Genomic DNA, 20,523 nt, shown 5'->3' with positions numbered 1-20,523 from the left:
GCGTGGTGGGGGGAGACGGGTAAGGGCCTGGGGGTCCTGGGGCGGGGGTCCAGGCACCTTGATGCACAGGATGTGGGTGCCGGCTCGCACCAGCTCTTCAGCCAAGCCCATGTAGTACTGTAGTGAGTACTTGGTGCGGCTGGGGTCGGCCACGTCCCCGGTGTAGGAGATGGCGGCCTCCACCACACCGCCGGCACTGCCCGCGGCCTCCATGCCCAGGAGCAGATTGGGCATGTAGTTGAGGGAGTCAAAGACCCGGAAGACGTCCATGCCGTTCTCCTTGGCCACCTCACAGAACCTGAGTGGGCAGGAGAGCCCGAGGGTCAATCCCATCTCGCTGCCCCCCCCGAACATCCCGCTCTGGCTCTGGCCTGACAGGGGGAGGGGCACCCACCCAGCCAGTGTGGGGGGAGGCGACCCGGTGTGGACAAGGCCTTTTCTGGGGTAGCCTGGGCTGGGCAGGGTCACCCCCGAGGCACGTGGCCCCGCAGAGCTGTCCTGCCCTAGTCGATCTGTCTGCCCAGGGCAGAAGACTCAGCGGGAGAGTCCCTGCAGGAGTGACGGTCTGAGCGAGAGAGAGAGCACTGAGCGAGCACTCGCTCCCCTGAGTTTTTAGTCCTTCCAGTTCTCCAAGCGTTAATTCTACACTCCATGAGATGCCAGATGGCAGCCCTCGCTGGGGACAGCTAGGAGGCTCAGCGTCAAGCCCCCTGCAGGGAGCACAGGCCATCGCAGTGTGGCGCGGCACCTGCGGGGTCATGCGCCAGGGTCTGCCCGCGCCCCCAACCCCAGGCTCACTTGAAGACCACGTTGTCGGGGTAGTTGGTGTAGCCCACGGCGTTGGCCCCCCGCAGCAGCATCTGGAATGGGATGTTGGGGATGAGCTCCCGGAGCTCCTGAAGCCGCCGCCAGGGACACTCGTACAGGAAGCGCATGGCAACATCAAACGTGGCTCCTGCACGGGGACCGAGAGGCCCAGATCAGCCCCTCACTCCCCTGGGATTCCACCACACCCTGCAGCTCTGCGGCCTGAGCCCCCGGCCCGAGCCCCCAGCCCGCACAGCCGTCCCGCACACCTCCCGGACCCCTCACGTTCCTGCCCCAGCCCTTGCGGACTTTTCCCTTTGCGGCTCCCAGGGTAGCTCAGGATCAGGGTCCTCTGTGCCCCCTTTCACAGCCCTGCGGCCAATTCTCTGTGCTGTGACGAGCAAGCTGGTGGCTCCTCCCTGTCCTTGAGCTACTGGGGTCTCAGCTCTGTGAGGCGTGTCCAGAGTGGGCACCAGTCGCTGCTGAACACATGAACACCACGCGTCGTGCACCCCTCACTGATTTCCTCAGTGTGAACATCTCTAGCTTCCGGAGTGGCCACACTGGATACCCGATTCCTTCCAGGGGCTGTCCCGCCCTCCAGCCCTCCTCCAGCCTACCTCCCCAGTTCTCTATGCTGAAGAGGTTGCTGAAGTTGTGGGCGACATAGGGGGAAATCTTTTTGAGATCGTGGGTTCGCACACGAGTGGCCAACAGTGACTGGTGGGCATCCCGGAAGGTCGTGTCCATCAGCAGCAGCCCCTGGTGGTTCCGCACAGCTCGAGCAAAGCCCTCCGGCCCCTCCCGCAGCAGGATGTCTCTGAAACCGGCCGGGGGTGGGCCTAGGGCAGACCGGGGTGTCAGCAGCCGTCCTGTAGGCAGCCACCTCCTCTCCGTCTCCCCGAGTTGGCAGAATGAATCTCACCTACCTATGGGCACTGCAGGGACAAGAGGGTCCGTGGGGCTGGGGCTGGCCTTGACGGGGATTGGGGTGGTTGGGCCATTCACCATGACATGACCTAGGGAGGGAGGGATAGTGGGATTAGGACAGGTTGGGAAGAGTCCGAGTTGAGGGCAGAAGTGACAGCGGATGGGCCTGGGCATGATGGGCTCCTTCGGGATCCCCAGGCCTCTCCAAAGCCAGGGCCTCCTGGATCCACGCAGTGGGGACCTACTGACGGCCGCACGGACGGAAAAGGGGGCATCTCCGAGATCAGGAGCAAAGAAGGTGGGCAAGGTGGGAGGGTGAAGCAGAGGAGGGCAGGGACAGTGAGAGCTGGAACTCTTCTAGGCAGGGCGTCAGGAGCAAGGCCTCTGGGAGGGGAGAGCAGGGCAGTCCGGGGTCAGACCGAGGTAGTGCAGCAGCTTCTGAGCCCGGTTCTGTGCAGGCCGCAGCTGGAACAGGTCCGGGTTCTCGTCGATGAACTGGGTGTCCACGGTGCCCGCCAGGAACTGCTGGTTGTTGAGCACGTTCTGCAGGAAGGGGATGTTGGTCTGCAGGACAGAGGTGGGGGGGGGGTGTCACCGTGTAGCACGGTTGGGGAAGAGGCAGCAGAGCCCCCCTGCCATCCTGTCCCCCAGGATACTAGGCTGAGGTCTGAGGCCTCCCTGTGGGATGACATTTTCCCATCTCACCAACCCCCTATCCTGGCAAAGTGCCCTGAGTGTTAGAAGGCTGAGCCCACTCCCCCCGCCCAACCTTGCTCCCCCAGAACACGTGCTGAATCACTTCCTCCTTCCTCAGTGATCTGGAAGTTCGTTCCTCTCCTCCACACAGCCCAGGAAACGGGTCAGGCCTTTCCCACAACACTGCGACACACGGCAGCCATGCTCCCCTTCCCAGCCATGCTTCTTGACAGATGTCCCTACGCCCCCACCCCCAACAGCCGTACTCGGGCGGCCTCACTAAGCTCCATCGTGGCGGCTAACTCCTTCGGCCCTCTCCCACCTGGGCACTGTCGCCCTGGGCTTCCAAGACCTCCTGCTCTCCTCCTCCCCAGTCCCCACTGGGAGCTCCTCTCACCCCTGCAGGATGGAGTTCTCAGAGCTGTCACTGGGCCTCTTCTCCTCACACAGCACATTCTCCCCGCGTGCCTCATCCTGGGCTTCCAGCTCCTGAGCCAAGACCCTAAAGTGGAAATGCCTCCTGGGCACCTCTCCTTGTGTGGCCCTCACACAAGCTCACCATGTCCGAGGTCAGATTCCCTCACCCCGCCGTCCTCTGCCTTCTGCTGGGTGCTCACTGTCCACCCGGTGACCCCAACCTACGCTCCATCACCCCCAGTAGCCACTCCTGTGTCACTGGTCAGGCCAGATGGTTCTACCACGGTCACCTCTAGACTCTATGAGCCCTTGTCTCCAGACATGTCACCTGCCAGGCTTCAAAGTCACGGCCCCCTCCAGCCACACCAGAGTCGCCTCGTGAGCTCTCACGCCGCCAGGCCTCTGCACCTGCCTGGCAGGCTCTTCCAGGAAGTCTGAACTTGAAGGCCTCTGGCGGTACCTCCCCCTTCCTAGTCCGCTTCCGTGGGATCAGCTGTGCAAAGCGCCTCCTGCCGTCAGCGCTCGCTTGTCTGCGCTCTTCCTACGCCTGCGAGCCCTGGGAGGTTCTGGGGGCAGGGCTGCTGTAGGACGTATCTGTGTCCACCTGCTTTGTGCCCAAGGGCCCTCTTTTTCTTTTTTTTTTCTTAATTTTACTTATTTGACAGAGAGAGAAGGAAAGGGAACACAAGCAGGGGAAGTGGGGAAGGGCGAAGCAGGCTCCCAATCCCAGGACCCTGAGATCATGACCTGAGAGGAAGGCAGACGCTTAACCCACTGAGCCACCCTGGCGCCCCCCCCACACCAAGGGCCCTCATTTCTGCTCATTAAACTACTGGGTGGCAGCTTGAAGCTGAAGTCGGGCAAGTCCAACCCGGAGGCCACATGGCGGCCTGGAAGCCAGCACGGAGACATGTCCCATGACTGCCGGGCCTCGTGGGTGGAATTCGAGCATGCACTGCCTGTGACCACATGGGTGTCACTTCAGATAAGGTACCTCTGTGTCATCCACTCATTGTCTCTGTTGGCAACTTCAACAGGGACTCATGCTTCTGGGCCCTGCTGCTACTCCGAGAAGTTTTAGCTGTCACCCCCTCCACCCAGGGCTCCTATCGCCTGGAAGTCCAGACGGAAAGGGTGCTTCCCCCACAGTCACTGCGGAGTGGGACTCAGCCAACATTGCCTCATGCCTCTCTGGTGCGACAGATCGGCCTATCTGTCCCTGAGACTAGTCCCTGCCCCTCCTAAAGAGATGGAGCATTTCAACCGGACCGAGGCACAGCACGTGAGAAGGTAAGCGCAGCCGAGCCGTCTAACGAACCGAGAACCACATCCGGGTAAGAGGGATTCTCCGAGGCCTCCCCTGGCCCACCCTCCATTCCCCCATGTGTAGACCCTCCCCCTTGGTGATTTCGTGGGGGATCAGGCATCCCTATGTACTGTGAGCTCAGTGCGGGCACAGCCAGGACCATCCGCTTCCTGATGTACCCCCACTCTCAGCACAGAGCCGCCTGTGACGGATGCCAGCAGACCCTGTTCCCAGCGAATGACAACTCTCCGGAAGGTGAAGGGAGGAGCTACCCCACTGCTGAGCGCCAGAGTGGACCTGGGCTAGACTCCAATGCCTTCGTGCTGCAAACGCAACAGCTGAGGCCCTGGGAGCAGCAACGGTCAGGAAAAGCTTCCAGCTGCCAGGCAGCTGCGCCCCTCAACGGCGACATCTCTCCTCGTGTCATTAATACCCCTTGGCCAAAACGAGTGAAGTGTTTTCAGCGGTTCAATAACTTGCCTAAGGTTACCTGCTGCACGGGGCAGAATCGGAATTCCGTTTCCCAGGGGTCCTGGCCCCCCAGTCCCTAGGAATCACGTCTGGAGGAAAGGGGCAGGGGCGCGGGTGGGGGTGTCCGGGGAGCCTGAGGACTAGGAGATACCTGGAGAAGTGGCGACTCGCTTCCCGGAGGACCAGAGCGCGCTGGCTGGCTCCGAGCACTCGGCGCGCCCACCGGAGCCCCGGCCCTCGCAGGGAGGAAGCCGGGAACCCTCCTCCCGCCGCACCCCCGGCAGGGAGCCCCTTCTCAGCCCAGACGAGCTCACCCCGGGCCGCCCTCCCAGAAGCACGGCCCGACGGGGGACAGAGGGGGTGGGAGGGGCCGCGGGCTCGGCGGGGACCACTGACGCGCGGCTGCGAACGGCGTGCGGCCTCCGGCCTGCTGGGAAGCGGCGCGGCGCGGACCAATCGGGCGGGAGGCGGAGACCGGTTGGCTCCCGAGCGTGCCGGGCGGGGCGGGGCGGCGAGCCGGGGCAGGGGAGCGAGGGGCGGGGCGCGGCGCCAGCCGGGAGGCCGAGCCCTCTCCGCCCCACCCCGCAGCCGGCCTGCCGGGGGCGTCGCCCCAGCCCCTCACCGCCCCCCCCCAGGCCCCGTGCCTGTTGGGGACCCTCCACGTGACTCGGTGATGCAGAACGGCTATGACCTTCAGCGTGTGTCTGTGAGGGTCCCAACAACAGTGCGGGTTTGCGCCCGGCCCTGCCTGTGGGTGCGGGGACGTGTGGGTGTGTGGGCATGTGTGGGCGTGTTGGGGAGGGTGTCCGGCGACATGTGACAAAGGCTCCCGTCTCTGGGAGATGGTGAAGGGGCCCGCGAGCCGGCGCTTTGTCTGGCTGTCTGCGGAGTGACGGTTCGCGCGGCGGCGGCGGGCGCCCGTGCGGTGCAGGATGCCGGGGCGCCAGGGTGGCCGGGGGCGCGCGCGCCTGTGCCAGGGTGAGTGCGCTGCGGCAGCGCCGGGGGACTGCGCGGCGGGCCCGCGCCAGCCCGGGCCTCAGGCGTGACCGGGAGCCACCCGTGGGCGCTGCAGTGGCCGCGTGTCCCCGTGACCTCGGGAGCCAGCCGGCTCGGGTAGATCCCCGTGCGCCCCTCCCTGTCCGCCCTCCACGTGCGTGTCCGCGGAGCGCGTGCTCGCCGGCGCGCACCCGCCCGCCTGTCGCCGCCGCCGCCGCCGCGAGCCGCCGGGAAAAGGTGCCGGGAACCGAGAGAGCCGGGGCCGCGGGCCCGAGCGCCATGGGCAGGAGGGCGCGCGGCAGGCGGCCGGTCAGCCCCGGGCCTCGCCCCGACGGGAGAGCAGCCTGGAGTCGGCGGGGGCTGGCCAGGCCCACGGGGAGGCCGGCCCGCGCCCCCTGAGCTACAGACACCAGGTGAGGGGGCCGCGGGGCACGGCAGCGGTGACTGGCCAGGGAGGGGCCACGGGCCACGGGAGGGGCTTGGTGGGGGGGGGACGCCTTCCCTGGCGGGGGAGGGGATGGCGCGGAGGGAGGGGGCTGGCGGTTCCTGGAGACGCCAGAGAAAGGAAGTTCCGGGACCCTCCCTGCTCTAGTGCCCACCTCCGCTTCCTGCCTCATGCTGCACCTTGTCCCCAGAGCCAGGACCCCCCTACCCGCTTGGAAATGTGACCTTTACTCCGTGGGGGGGGGGGTGCTGGCCCTGCAGGCCCCAGCCTTCTTTCTGCCCCAGGGGGAGGGGGAGAGTCCTGGGGCCTCTGACTCTGACACCCCCGCCCCGACACACACACCCAGGCCAGGCTCGAAGCTGGCCCTTGAGACTGGGCGGTGGGCACGGGGGCACCTGCACCTGCCCCACCCGCGCCTGGGCTCCGGCCCTTCCCTGCAGGGCGCTCGCCATGGCCCCGCCACTCCTGCTGCTGCTGCTGGCCAGCGGAGCGGCCGCCTGCCCACTGCCGTGTGTCTGCCAGAACCTGTCCGAGTCGCTCAGCACACTCTGTGCCCACCGAGGCCTGCTGTTTGTGCCGCCCAACGTGGACCGGCGCACAGTGGAGCTGCGGCTGGCAGACAACTTCATCCAGGCCTTGGGGCCGCCAGATTTCCGAAACATGACGGGGCTGGTGGACCTGACGCTGTCCCGGAACGCCATCACCCGCATCGGGGCCCGCGCTTTCGGGGACCTGGAGAGCCTGCGCTCCCTGCACCTGGACGGCAACAGGCTGGTGGAGCTGGGCTCCGGCAGCCTCCGCGGCCCGGTCAACCTGCAGCACCTCATCCTCAGCGGCAACCAGCTGGGCCGCATCTCGCCCGGGGCCTTCGACGACTTCCTGGACAGCCTGGAGGACCTGGACCTGTCCTACAACAACCTGCGGCAGGTGCCCTGGGCGGGCATCGGCGCCATGCCCGCGCTGCACACCCTCAACCTGGACCACAACCTCATCGACGCGCTGCCCCCGGGCGCCTTTGCCCAGCTCAGCCAGCTCTCCCGCCTCGACCTCACATCCAACCGCCTGACCACGCTGGCCCCCGACCCGCTCTTCTCCCGGGGCCGCAACGCTGAGGCCTCGCCCGCCCCCCTGGTGCTGAGCTTCAGTGGGAACCCCCTGCACTGCAACTGCGAGCTGCTGTGGCTGCGGCGGCTGGCGCGGCCCGACGACCTGGAGACGTGCGCCTCCCCGCCGGGCCTGGCCGGCCGCTACTTCTGGGCCGTGCCCGAGGGCGAGTTCTCCTGTGAGCCCCCGCTCATCGCGCGCCACACGCAGCGCCTCTGGGTGCTGGAGGGCCAGCGGGCCACGCTGCGGTGCCGGGCCCTCGGCGACCCCGCGCCCACTATGCACTGGGTAGGCCCTGACGACCGGCTGGTTGGCAACTCCTCCCGAGCCCGGGCTTTCCCCAATGGGACCCTGGAGATCGGGGTGACGGGCTCTGGGGACGCAGGGGGCTACACCTGCATTGCTACCAACCCTGCCGGCGAGGCCACAGCCCGGGTCGAGCTCCGCGTGCTGGCCTTGCCCCACGGCGGGAACGGCAGCGCGGAGGGGGGCCGCCCGGGGCCCTCGGACATTGCTGCCTCGGCCCGCACCGCCGCCGAGGGCGAGGGGACACTAGAGTCTGAGCCAGCTGTGCAAGTGACGGAGGTGACTGCAACCTCAGGGCTGGTGAGCTGGGGGCCGGGGCGGCCTGCAGACCCCGTGTGGATGTTCCAGATCCAGTACAACAGCAGTGAGGACGAGACCCTCATCTACCGGTGAGGGTGCGGCCCGCAGCCCCCACGTGGCTCCCTGTGGCCCTCAGAGCCCCCCTCCAGCCCTCCCAGACTCGGCCACTTCCACACACCCCTCCTCAGCTTCTGAGCTCCCTGCAGGGGGGAAGCGGGCGGGCGGGGGGGCAGGCACCAGGGAGAGGTGGGAAGTGCCCCATGGGGTCCGCAGTCCAGGCCTCTTTGCAGAGGCACACGACCCTGGGCTGCGCGCACCGCCTTCTTCCTGGCCCTGGCCACGTGCCACGTGCCTCCACACCGCCTCCCCCACTTGCCCTGGGCTTGTGCATCCACACACGCGCCCGTCCAGCCCCGTGCTCTGTCCCCAGCTGCACACACTCACGCCTGTCTTGGCTTCTCGGCCTTCTGGAGTAAACTGAGGCCCAGATGGTCCTAGGGGAAGGGAGTGTTCCCAGGTGGGACCTGGGAGCCGGGGGTGAGGGTGGGGGCAGGTGGCAAGGGGGCGGGGGCTGGGGTCAGAGCCCAAACCCAGGCTCTGACCACCCACCCCTGCCCACAGGATTGTCCCGGCCTCCAGCCACCACTTCCTGCTGAAGCACCTCGTCCCCGGTGCCGACTATGACCTCTGCCTGCTGGCCCTGTCACCTGCCGCTGGGCCTTCCGACCTCACAGCCACTAGGCTGCTGGGCTGTGCCCACTTCTCCACGCTACCGGCTGCACCCCTGTGCCACGCCCTGCAGGCCCACGTGCTGGGCGGGACCCTGACCGTGGCCGTGGGGGGTGTGCTGGTGGCTGCCTTACTGGTCTTCACTGTGGCCTTGCTGGTTCGGGGCCGGGGGGGCCGGGAACGGCCGCCTCCCCCTCAAGCTCAGCCACGTCCAATCCCAGACCAATGGAGGCCCCAGCCCCACGCCCAAGGCCCACCCACCACGGAGCCCACCACCAAGGCCGCAACGCAGCTGCTCCCTGGACCTGGGAGACGCCGGCGGGTGCTACGGTTACGCCAGGCGCCTTGGAGGGGCCTGGGCCCGGAGAAGCCACTCTGTGCATGGGGGGCTGCTCGGGGCAGGGTGCCGGGGGATGGGGGGCAGCACGGAGCAGCTGGAGGAGAGTGTGGTGTGAGGGGAAGGGAGTGAGCCCGGGGTGGGCCGGGGAAGGGGCACAGGGCCTGGGACATGCAGCTGCTGGGCCCGGTGGGTCAGCACTGCCTGGGAGTCCCTCCTGATTTTACCCTTGGTACCTCAGGCCTCCTTTGTACTTGGCAGGACAAGGGGCCCTTGCCCCAGTTCTGGCCTCCAGACCCGCATTCCTCTGACGGGTGCTCACAGCCACCAAGCGGGAGTCTTGTTTTTCTTTATAATAAAATTGTTGCGTACACCTCCGTGCTAGCCTTGTCTTGTCCTGCTAGGCTCCCTGACGGGAGGGGGACTTGTGGGCCAGTAGACACCCCCAAACAAGACAGGGTCAGGTTCAGGGCCGCTAGCCCCCCGGAGGTGGCCCAACGAGCCCAGGGTGTCCTTGGCCTTGCCTAACGGCAGGTGCTTGGGGCTGGCACCTCCTGTCCCAGGTGAGTCAGACCGGCCCCTCAAGAAGGGGAGGGGCTGTGCTGAAGCCCTCTGGGCCCTGTGCCTGCACCTCTAAGTGCAGAGAGCACCCCTTCCTGGCACGACATGGACAAGATGGGATGTCCTCGTGGAAGCATGGACGCCAGGCTGCACAGAGGGCCAACGGGCACGAGGGCCACGGCACAGCCCTTCAGGGCGAAGGGACCTTTGGCTGGCAACACTCCAACTCCATAGAAAGTTCCCATGGCTTCCACTGGAGACCACCTCACCACTTCTCAGGGCAGCTTCTGGATTTGTACAGTGTTATCCCAGAAGGACTGGAAAAGGCTTAGAATTCCACTGCGTTGGTATCAGCCCAAGACCTTCTGGGAGGTTCATCAGTGCTAGAGGTCCTGAGCTCCCAGCTGCTCCACTGATCCCCCCCCCCCACCCCACTTCTCCCCGTGGCTTCGCTCTGGGCTTGTCTGGAAAGACTGAGTCAAACGGTTGCTGGACCTTGGAGCGGCAGACGCTGGGATGAGGGGGCACTTCCCCGCTTTTGTTCCCCACCCCGACAAGCTGCAGTCCGGGGGGCACAGCCGGGCCCTGCTCTAACTCCCCTTGACCAAGACCCCTGCCAGCCTCTGGCCCCGGGCACAGTCCCGGCTCCCGAGCGTCAGCTGGGAGGAATTGATGCTCCAGACACGAATGACAGCAGACGTGGGGCTCTCCACGGCGCTCGGCACCCCCAGACGCTTTAAGAACATGCAGATGCCTGAGCGCCACCGCAGATGGCGGACACCAGCATCCCACAGCCCATGATGAGGCCCGGACCATAGTGGCCACCACACCTGTGCCAAGGGGCGCACAGTGCCCATGTGTGAGGCCTGCTGTGTTCCAGCGCGCAGCCTGCAGAGAGCCGGACGACAGGCATGTGCGCACACATGTGGGCCGCCAAGCCCCCACCCCGGTGTGTCTGTAGTTCACACACGTGAGCCCGCCCTGCAGCCCTGGAACATACGCCCGGATGTGGCCCAGGGGAGATCCTGGTTTAAATAAATAAACAAGGTCCTCTGGGGAACAGCACGAGAACGGGAACCCTCCAAGAGGCCACAGGGAGAAGGCGGAGGCGGCCCGGGGCTGAGGGGAGGGGGGCCTGGGGCGTGCCAGGCAAGGAGCTGCCAGGCGTGGGCGGCTCTCGATGTGGCAGGAGCCCGTGGCCTCATCGGGGTGCACATCTAGGGAGGACTCTGGTGCCCCAAGGAACCAGAAACACGTCCCGTAGCTGGCCTTCCCACCTTCCTCCTAGTGAGCCCCGTGACTCCCGCCTCCCTTCTCTGCCCTCAGGGCCCTAGGGCAGGAGGTCCTCATAAGCCTGCCAGGCTGGGGGGCGGGGAGGGTCCAATGACCTGGGCACACAAGTGTAGGGGCCAGCGGTAAGGACAACAGAGCAACGAGGGCAGGCGGGTGAAGGGTGGGCTAGTGGGGCCCCATACGAGGGTCATGGCACATACTGGCCCCCAAAGCTTCCCTAGGACACCATGCTGGAAACCTCAAGGCCCCTCAGGGAGGACGTCACAACACATCTCTGTGTGCGCAGGAACCCACAGACTAGGAGCCCTGAGGCTTCCCATGAGAGAGCACAGAGACCCCAACACTTGGGGAACGGCCACCGCCTCTGAGGTGGGCCACGGGCCTGAGGGGAGATGGCTGACACCCCCACTGGCCCTGTAGGTCCCCTGCCTCCCTCTTCCCCTCTCAACTGCTTTTTCGAAAGGCTTCTGCACCCACCGGAGCCCCTGCCAGGACACATCACAGAGCTGTGCCAGTGGGTGAAAGGATGGGCCCAGGGCACCGTGAGAGGACAGAGGGGCTGGGCGGCATGGTCCGCTGCAGGTGGAACCCTCCTCCCTACCCTCGTGCCGCAGGGCCTCTGCGGGCAGCCCCTGGCCCGGGGATGCCCACAGATACGCAGGCAGAGCCGGCCTCCAGGACAGGACAGCATGCGGCTGTGGTTTCGTCTCCGGCTACAGACACAGGGAACCAAGAGGCCATCGAGGATTTCAGGTCCCTGCCTGGCAGCTGGGCCCCGTGCCTCCCCCCGGCCTCCCTCAGACCTCCGGCTGCAGCCTCCTCCCCTGGCTGTCCCAAAGGCAACCGACATGACGCCCACGTGCCAGGCCAGGGGACGAGGGCAAGGAGGGCAGGCGGGGGTCTCATTTTATGCCAAGTGACCTCTTCCGCACGGGCTTGTGCTCTCTCACCCAGGGTCTTCCTGGGACTCAGAACTACCTGGCGAGCGTGTTCAGAATGCAGCTCTGGGCCCCTCACCCCAACCAATGAGATCAGAATTTCCAGAAAGGAGACCTGTGATATGCAGACCGAACACAGACTCCAGATGATCCCCCCTAAGAAGGGCAAGCAGTGGGGCTCCCTGGAGCAAGACTCCCGACTCTGGCCGAGGGCCCCGAGCACCCGAGGAGCCCAGGCCCACTCCCAGGGTGGCGGAGGGGCCCAGCCCCAGCAGAGTGGCTAGGAGAGTTGACGTGCGGCCAAGGGGCAGGCCTAGTGTGGGACTGAGCACCTAGAAGGCAGGCAGAGCCTACGGCCTCTTACCTTTACACCTCGGACCCGGAACTCGGCAAGGGCTCTGCTCATCTTGGTGGCAGCCGTAGGGTGGTCTTTGCCATGGGCGATGACTTTGACGAGCAGGGAGTCATAGTGCGGGGAGATGACAGCCCCTTGGAAGGCCGACGCGTTATCCAGGCGGATGCCCATGCCCTCTCCGCTCCGGAACACCTGTGGACGGGGGTGAGCAGAGTCAGGAACCAGGTTGGGAGCGGAGTCCGGATGCAGCCCCCAGTCCAGGCTGGACGTGTGCGGGTGGGGCTGGGCGCCGGGCCTAGCACAAGGGCGCCAGCTCTGGCTGGTTTAGTTCTGCCTCATTCCCACCAGCGAAGCCCGGGGCATTCCGCCTTCTCTGGCTGTCACATGGTCACTGCATCCTTCCCCTGAGAGGAGCTGGCAGGGGAGGAGGCAAGAAAAGGCGCAGGGGAGGACCCGGCTGGCCAGCCCCAGGCCCGCAGGCCCCGAGCCCAGGGCGGATGCAGAGCTCCGCAGAGCACAGAGAGGGGCCCTGGGCAGGCAGCAGCCGGACGCCCCCAACCTTCCTCCTGCCTGCCTGACCAACCCTCTTGCCTCTTAGAGCCACTGATCCCACGAACATCTGTGCCACCACATGCCAGGCACCGAGGTGAGCAGCTAAAAGAGGGTCCCTGATCCCAGGGGGCTCCCAGCCTGCTGGGCAAGGGGGTGGACAAACAAGGAAATCGGACTGGTGACAGGGACATCGCAGGACACGAGCAGGGCAGGGAGGGAAGGCAGGCCAAGGGGTTTTAACAAATGCTGTGAAGCGATGGGGAAGCTCTCAGTGTCCCCCCACTTTCCCTTCCTTCCAAAAGGGGAGAATAGGAGGGAGAGGGAGGAGAGGCAGAGGAGATACGAAGATTGGGGAGAAGGGCCAGACCCGGGGCTCTCAGGAGAGCAGGTCCGTGCCCACACGCTTGGAGAGGGAAGCAGGGCAGAGCGGTGCGGGTCCTGCAGCAGACTCGCGGGGGCGGGCGGGGGTTCCAAGTCCACGGCTGGATGGGGACAGGGCCCTGGGGGACAGAGGTTCAGGGTATCTGGGGTAACAGGTACAGACAAGAACACCCATGACGGGGCCCGGGGTGAGTCCCGGCAGGGAGAGCCCACACCTGGGCCAGGGGACCCCCGTGAGGCATGGGGGAGGAGGACGGGGAGTGGGAGGGACAGCCCAGGGGCACAGGACACCCACTGCACCAGGTTTCTGCTTCTAAGGGACACAGGCCTGTGTTCGATAAAAAGGAACTTAATAAAATATTTAAGGGCGAACACTCAGCTGTGAGCAGGAACTGTCAGCTAAAAATATTCTGTGGTAAACCAGGCTCAGAGGAGCCAGAACGTGGAAATGGAGGTGGAGGAAGGCCGCGGGGCGTCGCAGGGCTGCCCCTTCCCCGCCGAGGGCAGACAAGTCAGGGCCCTCGCTGGAGAGCACTCCGGCCTTCAGGCTGGCCCCCACCTATGGGCTTCGATTGTTCCAGAAATGGAATTCCAGTGGCAGCTCTGCCTCAAGCCTCCCAGCTCTGCACTTTCAGAATCCAGCTCTCCCTTTCCCTCCCCACATCACTTGTTTCTCAGAAGCCTAGTATCCGCCTCCAAATCAGCCTGGCCCTCTCCCCGGGCCAGAACCTGAGCTCTCACACAGTCCTGCACCCTCAGAGGCTCCAACCAGATGGGGAGGTGGTAAAGCAGCAGAGCTGGCAGCAGTGCTGCTGAAGGTTCCGGAACATTCTCAGCCAACGTGAGCGAGAGGACCAGGGACATGCACCCCGCAGCTCAGAGGGTGCCTGCCCCAGGCAGGCCTAGGGACGTGAGTGCGGAGGGGAGGAGTGGAGGAGGGAGGGATGTCTGTGCTGAGGAAAGGCGGGGGGCACAGCAGACACTCCCAGGGACCAAGGCCCAGCAGGGCCCACCCCCACGTCTGCCCACTCAACCCTTGGCGCCCCGAGGCTGCATCCTCCCTGCTTTCCACCATCTCTCTGGCTCCCCCCTTGATCCTTACCGGGCCCCTTGCTCAGCCGGGCCCTTCCACTGGCACAACCGGGCCCTGGTCCTTTGCCCCAATCCCCGGGGCCTGCCTGGCCAACCACACTCCCTCGGACAGAAGGCAGGAGGGAGGCCGCTGCTCTGTCCATGGGATCTTGCAAGAAGCCGAAGTCAAGGGCCCGGGCTTCGTTTCTGGGGACCCCGCATTTGGCTCCACCCAACTGGTCTGCTCCCCGTTCCATGTGACTCCCTTGCTGGTGTCTTCGTCTGCGCTCCCGGCCATCTCCCCCTGGAATGTTCTCTCCCTGACCCTCAGACAGAGCCCGGCTCCGGTCTACCCTCAGCCGGCCTCAGCCAGCCCCGGCAAGGGTGCTTGTGCCCCGCCAGGCCCACAGGAGGGTCTCTCTGCCCAGACAGAGACCAGGGTGCGCCCCGTGGGAAGGCTGGCGTACCTCGATGCGGCCAGTGTCCGGCTGGAAGCTGCGCGCGGGGTCCTCCGTGGTGACCCGGCACTGGATAGCGCAGCCGTTGATCCGGATGTTCTCCTGCCGCAGGCCCAGGTCAGGCAGGCTCCGGCCCTCAGCCACGTGGATCTGGGCGTGGACCAGGTCCACACTGCAGGGAGGCACAGAGCGTGAGGCAGGGGATGGACGGGGAGAAAGGTCCCCACCCGTCTGTGGACTCTTCACCAGCCTGGGTGGCAGGCTCCCTCCAGCCAGACCGCCATCCCCCGCCCCAGGCCCAGGGGACAGGAAGTCCAGGCGGTTGGAACAAGGAGGGGGCAGCCGGAGAGGGCTCAGCTGAAATGTCTGTGTCTACCTGCTCCGGAGCCCGCCACCAAACGTCCCCTCCCCACGCTCCGCCCTACTGCCTGCCCAGGGCCTTTCTGTCCTCTGGCCTCCCCCAAGCCCTCCCTTGATCAAGCCGGACTTGAAGCCTCAGACATTCCATGAGGAGAGCCGTATGCACTACACCCTGACAGAGGAGGGGGCTGTGAGTGCGGGGCTGGCTGACATGGGAACGACAAGCTGTTGGGAGGGGATGTGCGGCAGTGAGGGTGCCGCCGTCCTCCTGGGATCCGGGCCTCAGCTGCACCTGCGCCCCAGACCGCACCCCACGGAAGACCTCAACCTCAGTGCACAAAACTCTCCAAATGCGCATGATTTATAAGCTTGGCCTCATGGACTGCAAGGCTCCTAGGGACAGTGACAGATCCAAGTGGAACAGCTGTTTCAAAAAAACAATACAAAACAAAATAACAAAAAACAAAAAACAACTCAAAGTTTAAAATGTATTGCCACTGAGGCCTGCTGACAGGCCTGTAAACGGCACCGGCAGCTCTCCCCTAGTGCCCCGTAGTTCCTGCTGGAGCAGGAACTAGTAGTTCCAGCAGCGCCGGCGACTGTATGCAGCCCGGACTGAGGCTGGGCCTTCACGGTGATGCTCTGGGAGTCTGTCATTCCCAGCAGAGGAGGAGCCTGAGGGTCAGAGAGGCTGCAGCTCGTCCCAGCTCTGTGTGGGTAGTGGCCGGGGAGGAACCTGCACCTGGTCTGTCACAGACCACTCCCAAGCTGGCACAGACGTCCGTCCTGAACAGAGCAGGCCTGCGGCAGGCCCGAGACATACAGCATGTTCACCGTGGGTCAATCAGGCCAAGTCTCGTGGAGCCAGAGTCAGATGCCCAAGCATCCACCTCAGTTCAGGCTTTAACCTCGAGAGGACAGAGTCTGGAAGCCTCTGCGCATCTGCTAGGCACAGGCAGGCCCCCACAGCATCCTCAACCTCAGGGGAGGGTCGGGGGAGGAACAAACTGTCAGGAAGGTTCGGGCGAGATGGACCGGCCTCGAGCCAGGGCTTCACACTTCAATGGCTCAAAATAGGATCTTAAAACTACTGGGTGGTTTACAAAACGGGCAGATTTTTAAGTGTCTCTACTCAGTACTTGCGGGAGCACAAACGGACACAATCTGGAAACCCGATGAGGCTTCGGGAACCACACAGGAACTGTCTATCCCCAGGACTCTTCAGAGGGGAAGGGAGAGATCTACACACCAAGACGGAAACAGACCCCCCTTATGGGCTTCAAAACCCAGCAACGACCCGACTGCCTAGCAGGGGAGGGGGCTGGCTACTTCCTTAAGCTATGAGACACGCACACCTGCAGTTCAGAGAGAACAGGGCCTTGGAGGATGCCTTCCACGAATATTGATTACAAAAGTACAACAGAAATTCTACACGTAACATCTCAATTGCGTCCAGCTGTTTATAGAGTAAAGTAAGGAGATGAAACAAAACCAGGACCGGTAAAGCAGGAACAGGCGATGCTGGGCTGGCCGGACCTGGGCCTCCGGCTCACCTGGAACCCGGGAGACCAGACCTTCCCCCAGCACACCTGTGCCTGAGCCTCGTTGGCATCCTGGTTCTCAGTCTTTTTTTAATTTTATTTTGTTTATTTTTATCCCGGGATCTCAGTCTTTTTTTTACTTGCTCCTTTATTCTTACAATAGGCATATAATGCTTTTCTCTCTCTCTCTCTCTCTCTCTCTCTCTCTTTTTCTGAGAAAGAGAATCATCTTAAGCTGGCTCCATCCCAGGACCCCAAGACCATGACCTGTGCCAAAATCAGGAGTCGGACGGTTGACCCACTGAACCACCAGGCAGGCACGCCCCCACGTAATGCTCTTCTAATAGTAATTTTTGTAAGAAGCAAACACCTAGACCCCTGACTGCTCTCCAATACAGTGGAGACGCGCTGAGCTCCCCAGGAGCCGCTGGCATGGATTTTACTGGCGACCCAGCAGCTGCCACCCCCCCACCCCCCGCGCCTGCGCCCCACTCACTCGGTGATCTCCTCGGTGACCGTGTGCTCCACCTGCAGGCGGGAGTTGACCTCGATGAAGTAGTGTCTGCCGTGTCGGTCCACCAGGAACTCCACTGTGCCCGCGTTCTCGTAGCCCACCTGCGGGGCGGCCATGTCAGCGGGGCCGACCGCCACTTGGGCTCAGCCACAGCCATCGGGCCGCTTCCGTAAGGAACAGACCGCCACACGCCCTGCCCCAATGGAGGGCACAACCAGTCATACCCCCGGAGAGAGCGCTGGCAGCCCCCGCAGACCACGGCCGGGCCCCTGCCTAGACGACTCCCCAGGACCCTGCCCGGGCCTCTGACGGCTGCACCTGGCTTGTCTGGGGCACGACGTCATGAGCTGCCATTGGCCCCGGACTCGGCACCCTCTCCCTGGAGGACAGGCCCCACCACGCCTACCCGAGCTTCTACTCTTCTCATTCTCAGAGGGTTTCTAGAAAGTTCCCCCCTGCTCTACTCACCACGACCTCTGGCCAGGACCCAAAGAGGTGTCCTCTGAGAGGAACCAACAGTGATGATTCTAAGGCAAAATTCAACCCTCATTCCAATCTCACTCTGGTCCTATCAGGACCACAAAATAGACGACAGTCCGCTCCCTCAAATTGGTTACAGAGTGACACACGTGGCCTAAGCCAACAAATTAGACCCAACTCCAGGTAAGCTTACTTCTCATACCAAATAACCCAAATGTCAACTCCAAATCAGACCCTGACCAAGCCTATTAACTGCGGCTGAGACCTCTGCCCACGCTGACCCTGTCTCTCAGCCAGGGAAGGTCACAGAATCATCTGTCGCCCAGGAGGTCTGAGAGAGCACAGCTCTGGAAAGACAGCAGGACCCAGGCCCACCCTGTCCACTGGGGAAGGCAGATCTGAGCAGAGGCTCTCCCTCGGGGCACCAGGAAGGGGAGGCAAGGGTGCGGACTAGGTGCCCAGACTCGGAGAGGGGGTGGGCTCAGGAGGGCCCAGAAGAACCGACAGCGGGACCCCTGCCACAAGCCTAGCCACGACAGGTGCTCTCTGGGGAGGCCGGTAACAGGTCACTGCTAGGGGAGCCAGCTGCCATCTCCTGCCTCCATGGCCAGCAGAGCAGAGACTGGCGCAGGAGGACCTGAGAACTCAGTGGGGGGCAATAAATGTGATGTGGGGAACGGTCGAGAACAAAGGAGAAGAAATGCCTTAATAATGTTTCTTGTTTGGACAGAACACACTGGATCTCACTCCCTTTGTTCCAGGTTAGTCGGTGCCACGCAGAAGCTCTGTCTGTGCAGAGGGAGTGGCCAGTGGCCTCTTTCCCTCCCTCTTCTCAGCCTTCCTGGATCCCAGGCTTGGTCTCTGGGCGTGGCGCCTCTGCTCTCACACAGTGAGGGTCCCAAGGACCCCGAGTCAGCCCTTTTTCCTCCCAAACAGTCCCCACCCCTCCCTCCCAGAGCCAGTCACTCAGCGTCCCTACTCCCTGGCGGGCTGTCCACCTCCAGACAGGACCCCTGGCATGAGGCCTAAGCTGGCGGAGCCCAGAGGGAGCCACTAGAACAGGCTCCTTAGGTCCACGTGAGAGACCGTCCCTGAAGGCCCCTGCCCTTCACCTGCTTAGCAAGTTTGACAGAGTCACTGGTGAGCCTCGTCCGAAGCTGGGGGTCCAGGTGGGCAGCGGGGGCAATCTCGACCACCTTCTGATGCCGCCGCTGGATGGAACAGTCTCGCTCGTACAGGTGCAGAATGTTCCCGTACTGGTCTCCTACAGTGAAAAGGAGACTCAGCTTCTCCAGGGACCTAAACACTTCCTGAATACCCACCAACCCCCATGCGACTGCAGGGGCCAGCCGACGCCCACTCTCAGCAGTCGGGGCAGCCAGGACAGAAACCTCCACCACCAAGGCCCGGGCGCTGACCGGTGCGGCCTCCACAGCCTGCCTTCCTGCGGGGGGTCTTCCCAAGGGACGGCTCCTGGAGATCAGCCGCCCTGAGCCCGGAAAGCGCCCAGGGACGCCCCCACTCACCTAGGATCTGCACCTCAATGTGGCGTGGCTTCTCGATGAACTTCTCCACAAACAGCGCCCCGTTCCCAAAGGCGGCCAGAGCCTCTGAGTAGGCCCGGTTGTAGTTCTCCTCCAGCTCCTGAGAAGGCAGGCAAGCAGAGCTCGGTCTCTCCCTCTGCAGGACCCCCGCCCGCTCCTGGAACCCCAGGGTCTGCTCTGTGGGTAGCTTCACAGGCCAGCTGGGCTCCCTGCTCTGCGCCCAGCCCTGGGCTTCCGCTCACCTCATAGCTGTGCACGACCCTCATGCCACGCCCCCCGCCCCCATAGGCGGCCTTGAAGATAATGGGGAAGCCGTAGGTGTTGGAGAACTCATGGGCCTCGTGCAGGGAGGTGATGGGGGCATCTGTGCCAGGGACCACAGGGACACCTGTTGGGAGACAGGCATGTGGGTCCTCTGTAACAGGCTGGAATCCTGCCAAAACCCGCCACCCCCCTCCTCGGACAGCCCCTCTCGAGCCATGCGGCCCCCAGAGGCCTGTCCACCACACGCACCTGCAGCAATGGCAATGGCCCGGGCCTCCACCTTATCTCCCATCTTGCGGACCACCTCAGGGCTTGGCCCAATGAAGCGGACCCCGGCATCCTGGCAGGCTTGGGCAAAGTCTGCGCGCTCCGACAGGAACCCGTAGCCAGGGTGCACGGCATCGACATTGTTTTCCTGGGAGCACGAGCAGTCAGAGGAGGGCAGCGACTCTCCAGTTCCTTCCCACAGGCCCAGAACCACACCCGTGGCTCACGCACCTCCCCCTGACCGCACTTGGTCCGTCCATCGATCCATCCATCCCTTCATTTATCCATTCCCCTACACACAGACAGTTACTAGGGGCCGGCCTCAGGGCCAGGCCCAGCACGCAGGCCCAGCCCCGCTCACCTTGGCCACCTTGATGATGTCTGGGATGTGGAGATAGGCCTGTACTGGGGCAAGGCCGCGGCCGATGAGGTAGGCTTCGTCTGCTTTCTGTCGGTGCATCTGGCCTGTGTCCTGCTCCGAGTACACAGCCACAGTGCGGATACCCAGCTCCGTGCAGGCCCGGAACACACGGATGGCGATCTCGCCTTGGAGGGAAGGGGCAATAGACAAGCCACTAGATTCCTGGGTCCTTACAGAAACAGAAGCAGGGCGGGGAGCTGGTGTGCAGGGCAGGGGCAAGACAGGAACACTAAGGCTGGGCTGGACACGCGGCTCCTCTCGCTGGCCCCAAGGGCACTCACCTCTGTTGGCCACCATAACTTTCTTGATGGGCTTGTACTCCAAGCGCCGGACATTTGGGGAGGCAGCAGGGGCAGTGGAGGTTCGGCGGATACCCAGGAGCCTCAGGCCCCCACGGACGGTTTGGAACTTCAGCATCTGGGAAGTCAGAGCAGATCAGAGTGGTTTTGGCAAGGAGGGTCCCCCAGGAAGAGTGAGGGTCCCGCCCTGGCCCCACAGCGGCCCCACGCAAAATCCAGCCATCTCCCCTCTCCCCCTCCCTCAATTCCTGGCTAAACCCAATATTTCCTGGAGGGCTGACGGGCTGTAGGGAATCGAGCAGTCAAACCAGAACTCAAGCTCACCGGAGCACTCTGGTAACTTAGACAACTTCACGCTCTTAAAGCAATTCTGCATGCGC

At 64.0% G+C, this 20,523-nt stretch overlaps 3 protein-coding genes across 7 annotated transcripts in view; 2 read left to right on the top strand and 1 right to left on the bottom strand.

Annotated features, from left to right (window-relative positions):
• Nucleotides 1-20,523, bottom strand: part of LOC111150281 (pyruvate carboxylase) — a 95,526-nt gene that overhangs the window by 2,547 nt on the left and 72,456 nt on the right. For 3 of the 4 annotated variants that reach the window (XM_022507723.1, XM_022507722.1, XM_022507724.1), the window contains 14 exons: nucleotides 20,126-20,261; nucleotides 19,785-19,969; nucleotides 19,406-19,571; nucleotides 19,135-19,280; nucleotides 18,875-18,992; nucleotides 18,461-18,612; nucleotides 16,851-16,969; nucleotides 14,463-14,625; nucleotides 12,001-12,183; nucleotides 2,157-2,301; nucleotides 1,737-1,826; nucleotides 1,428-1,649; nucleotides 799-955; nucleotides 58-298 (listed from right to left, as the gene is read on the bottom strand). In XM_022507723.1, the coding sequence (XP_022363431.1) occupies nucleotides 58-298; nucleotides 799-955; nucleotides 1,428-1,649; nucleotides 1,737-1,826; nucleotides 2,157-2,301; nucleotides 12,001-12,183; nucleotides 14,463-14,625; nucleotides 16,851-16,969; nucleotides 18,461-18,612; nucleotides 18,875-18,992; nucleotides 19,135-19,280; nucleotides 19,406-19,571; nucleotides 19,785-19,969; nucleotides 20,126-20,261 (2,223 nt within the window). Of the gene's footprint in view, nucleotides 1-57; nucleotides 299-798; nucleotides 956-1,427; nucleotides 1,650-1,736; nucleotides 1,827-2,156; nucleotides 2,302-12,000; nucleotides 12,184-14,462; nucleotides 14,626-16,850; nucleotides 16,970-18,460; nucleotides 18,613-18,874; nucleotides 18,993-19,134; nucleotides 19,281-19,405; nucleotides 19,572-19,784; nucleotides 19,970-20,125; nucleotides 20,267-20,523 lie in introns of all 4 variants that reach the window. The other variant, XM_022507725.1, reaches the window with a different exon arrangement.
• Nucleotides 3,629-4,988, top strand: LOC111150285. 2 transcript variants are annotated; one of them, XM_022507732.1, is made up of 3 exons: nucleotides 3,629-3,840; nucleotides 3,952-4,140; nucleotides 4,353-4,988. In XM_022507732.1, exons 1-3 carry the CDS (start codon nucleotides 3,761-3,763, stop codon nucleotides 4,705-4,707), a joined length of 624 nt encoding a protein of 207 aa, XP_022363440.1. In that variant the 5' UTR covers nucleotides 3,629-3,760; the 3' UTR covers nucleotides 4,708-4,988. The 2 variants fall into 2 exon arrangements, with proteins under 2 accessions (XP_022363440.1, XP_022363441.1); XM_022507733.1 differs by having other exon boundaries at nucleotides 4,348-4,605.
• On the top strand, nucleotides 5,969-9,217 carry LOC111150283 (leucine rich repeat and fibronectin type III domain containing 4). Its single transcript, XM_022507726.1, is given in 3 exon segments — nucleotides 5,969-7,867; nucleotides 8,400-8,676; nucleotides 8,678-9,217. Coding segments are annotated over 3 exon segments (1,911 nt in total). The 5' UTR covers nucleotides 5,969-6,518; the 3' UTR covers nucleotides 8,963-9,217.

The sequence above is a fragment of the Enhydra lutris genome, unplaced genomic scaffold (assembly GCF_002288905.1).
Source record: "Enhydra lutris kenyoni isolate GAN:26980312 unplaced genomic scaffold, ASM228890v2 scaffoldscaffold22, whole genome shotgun sequence".
Classification (NCBI taxonomy): Eukaryota; Metazoa; Chordata; class Mammalia; order Carnivora; family Mustelidae; genus Enhydra; species Enhydra lutris.
Note: the sequence above shows the minus strand (reverse complement) of the source record. Positions and strands in the feature narration are given on the sequence as shown.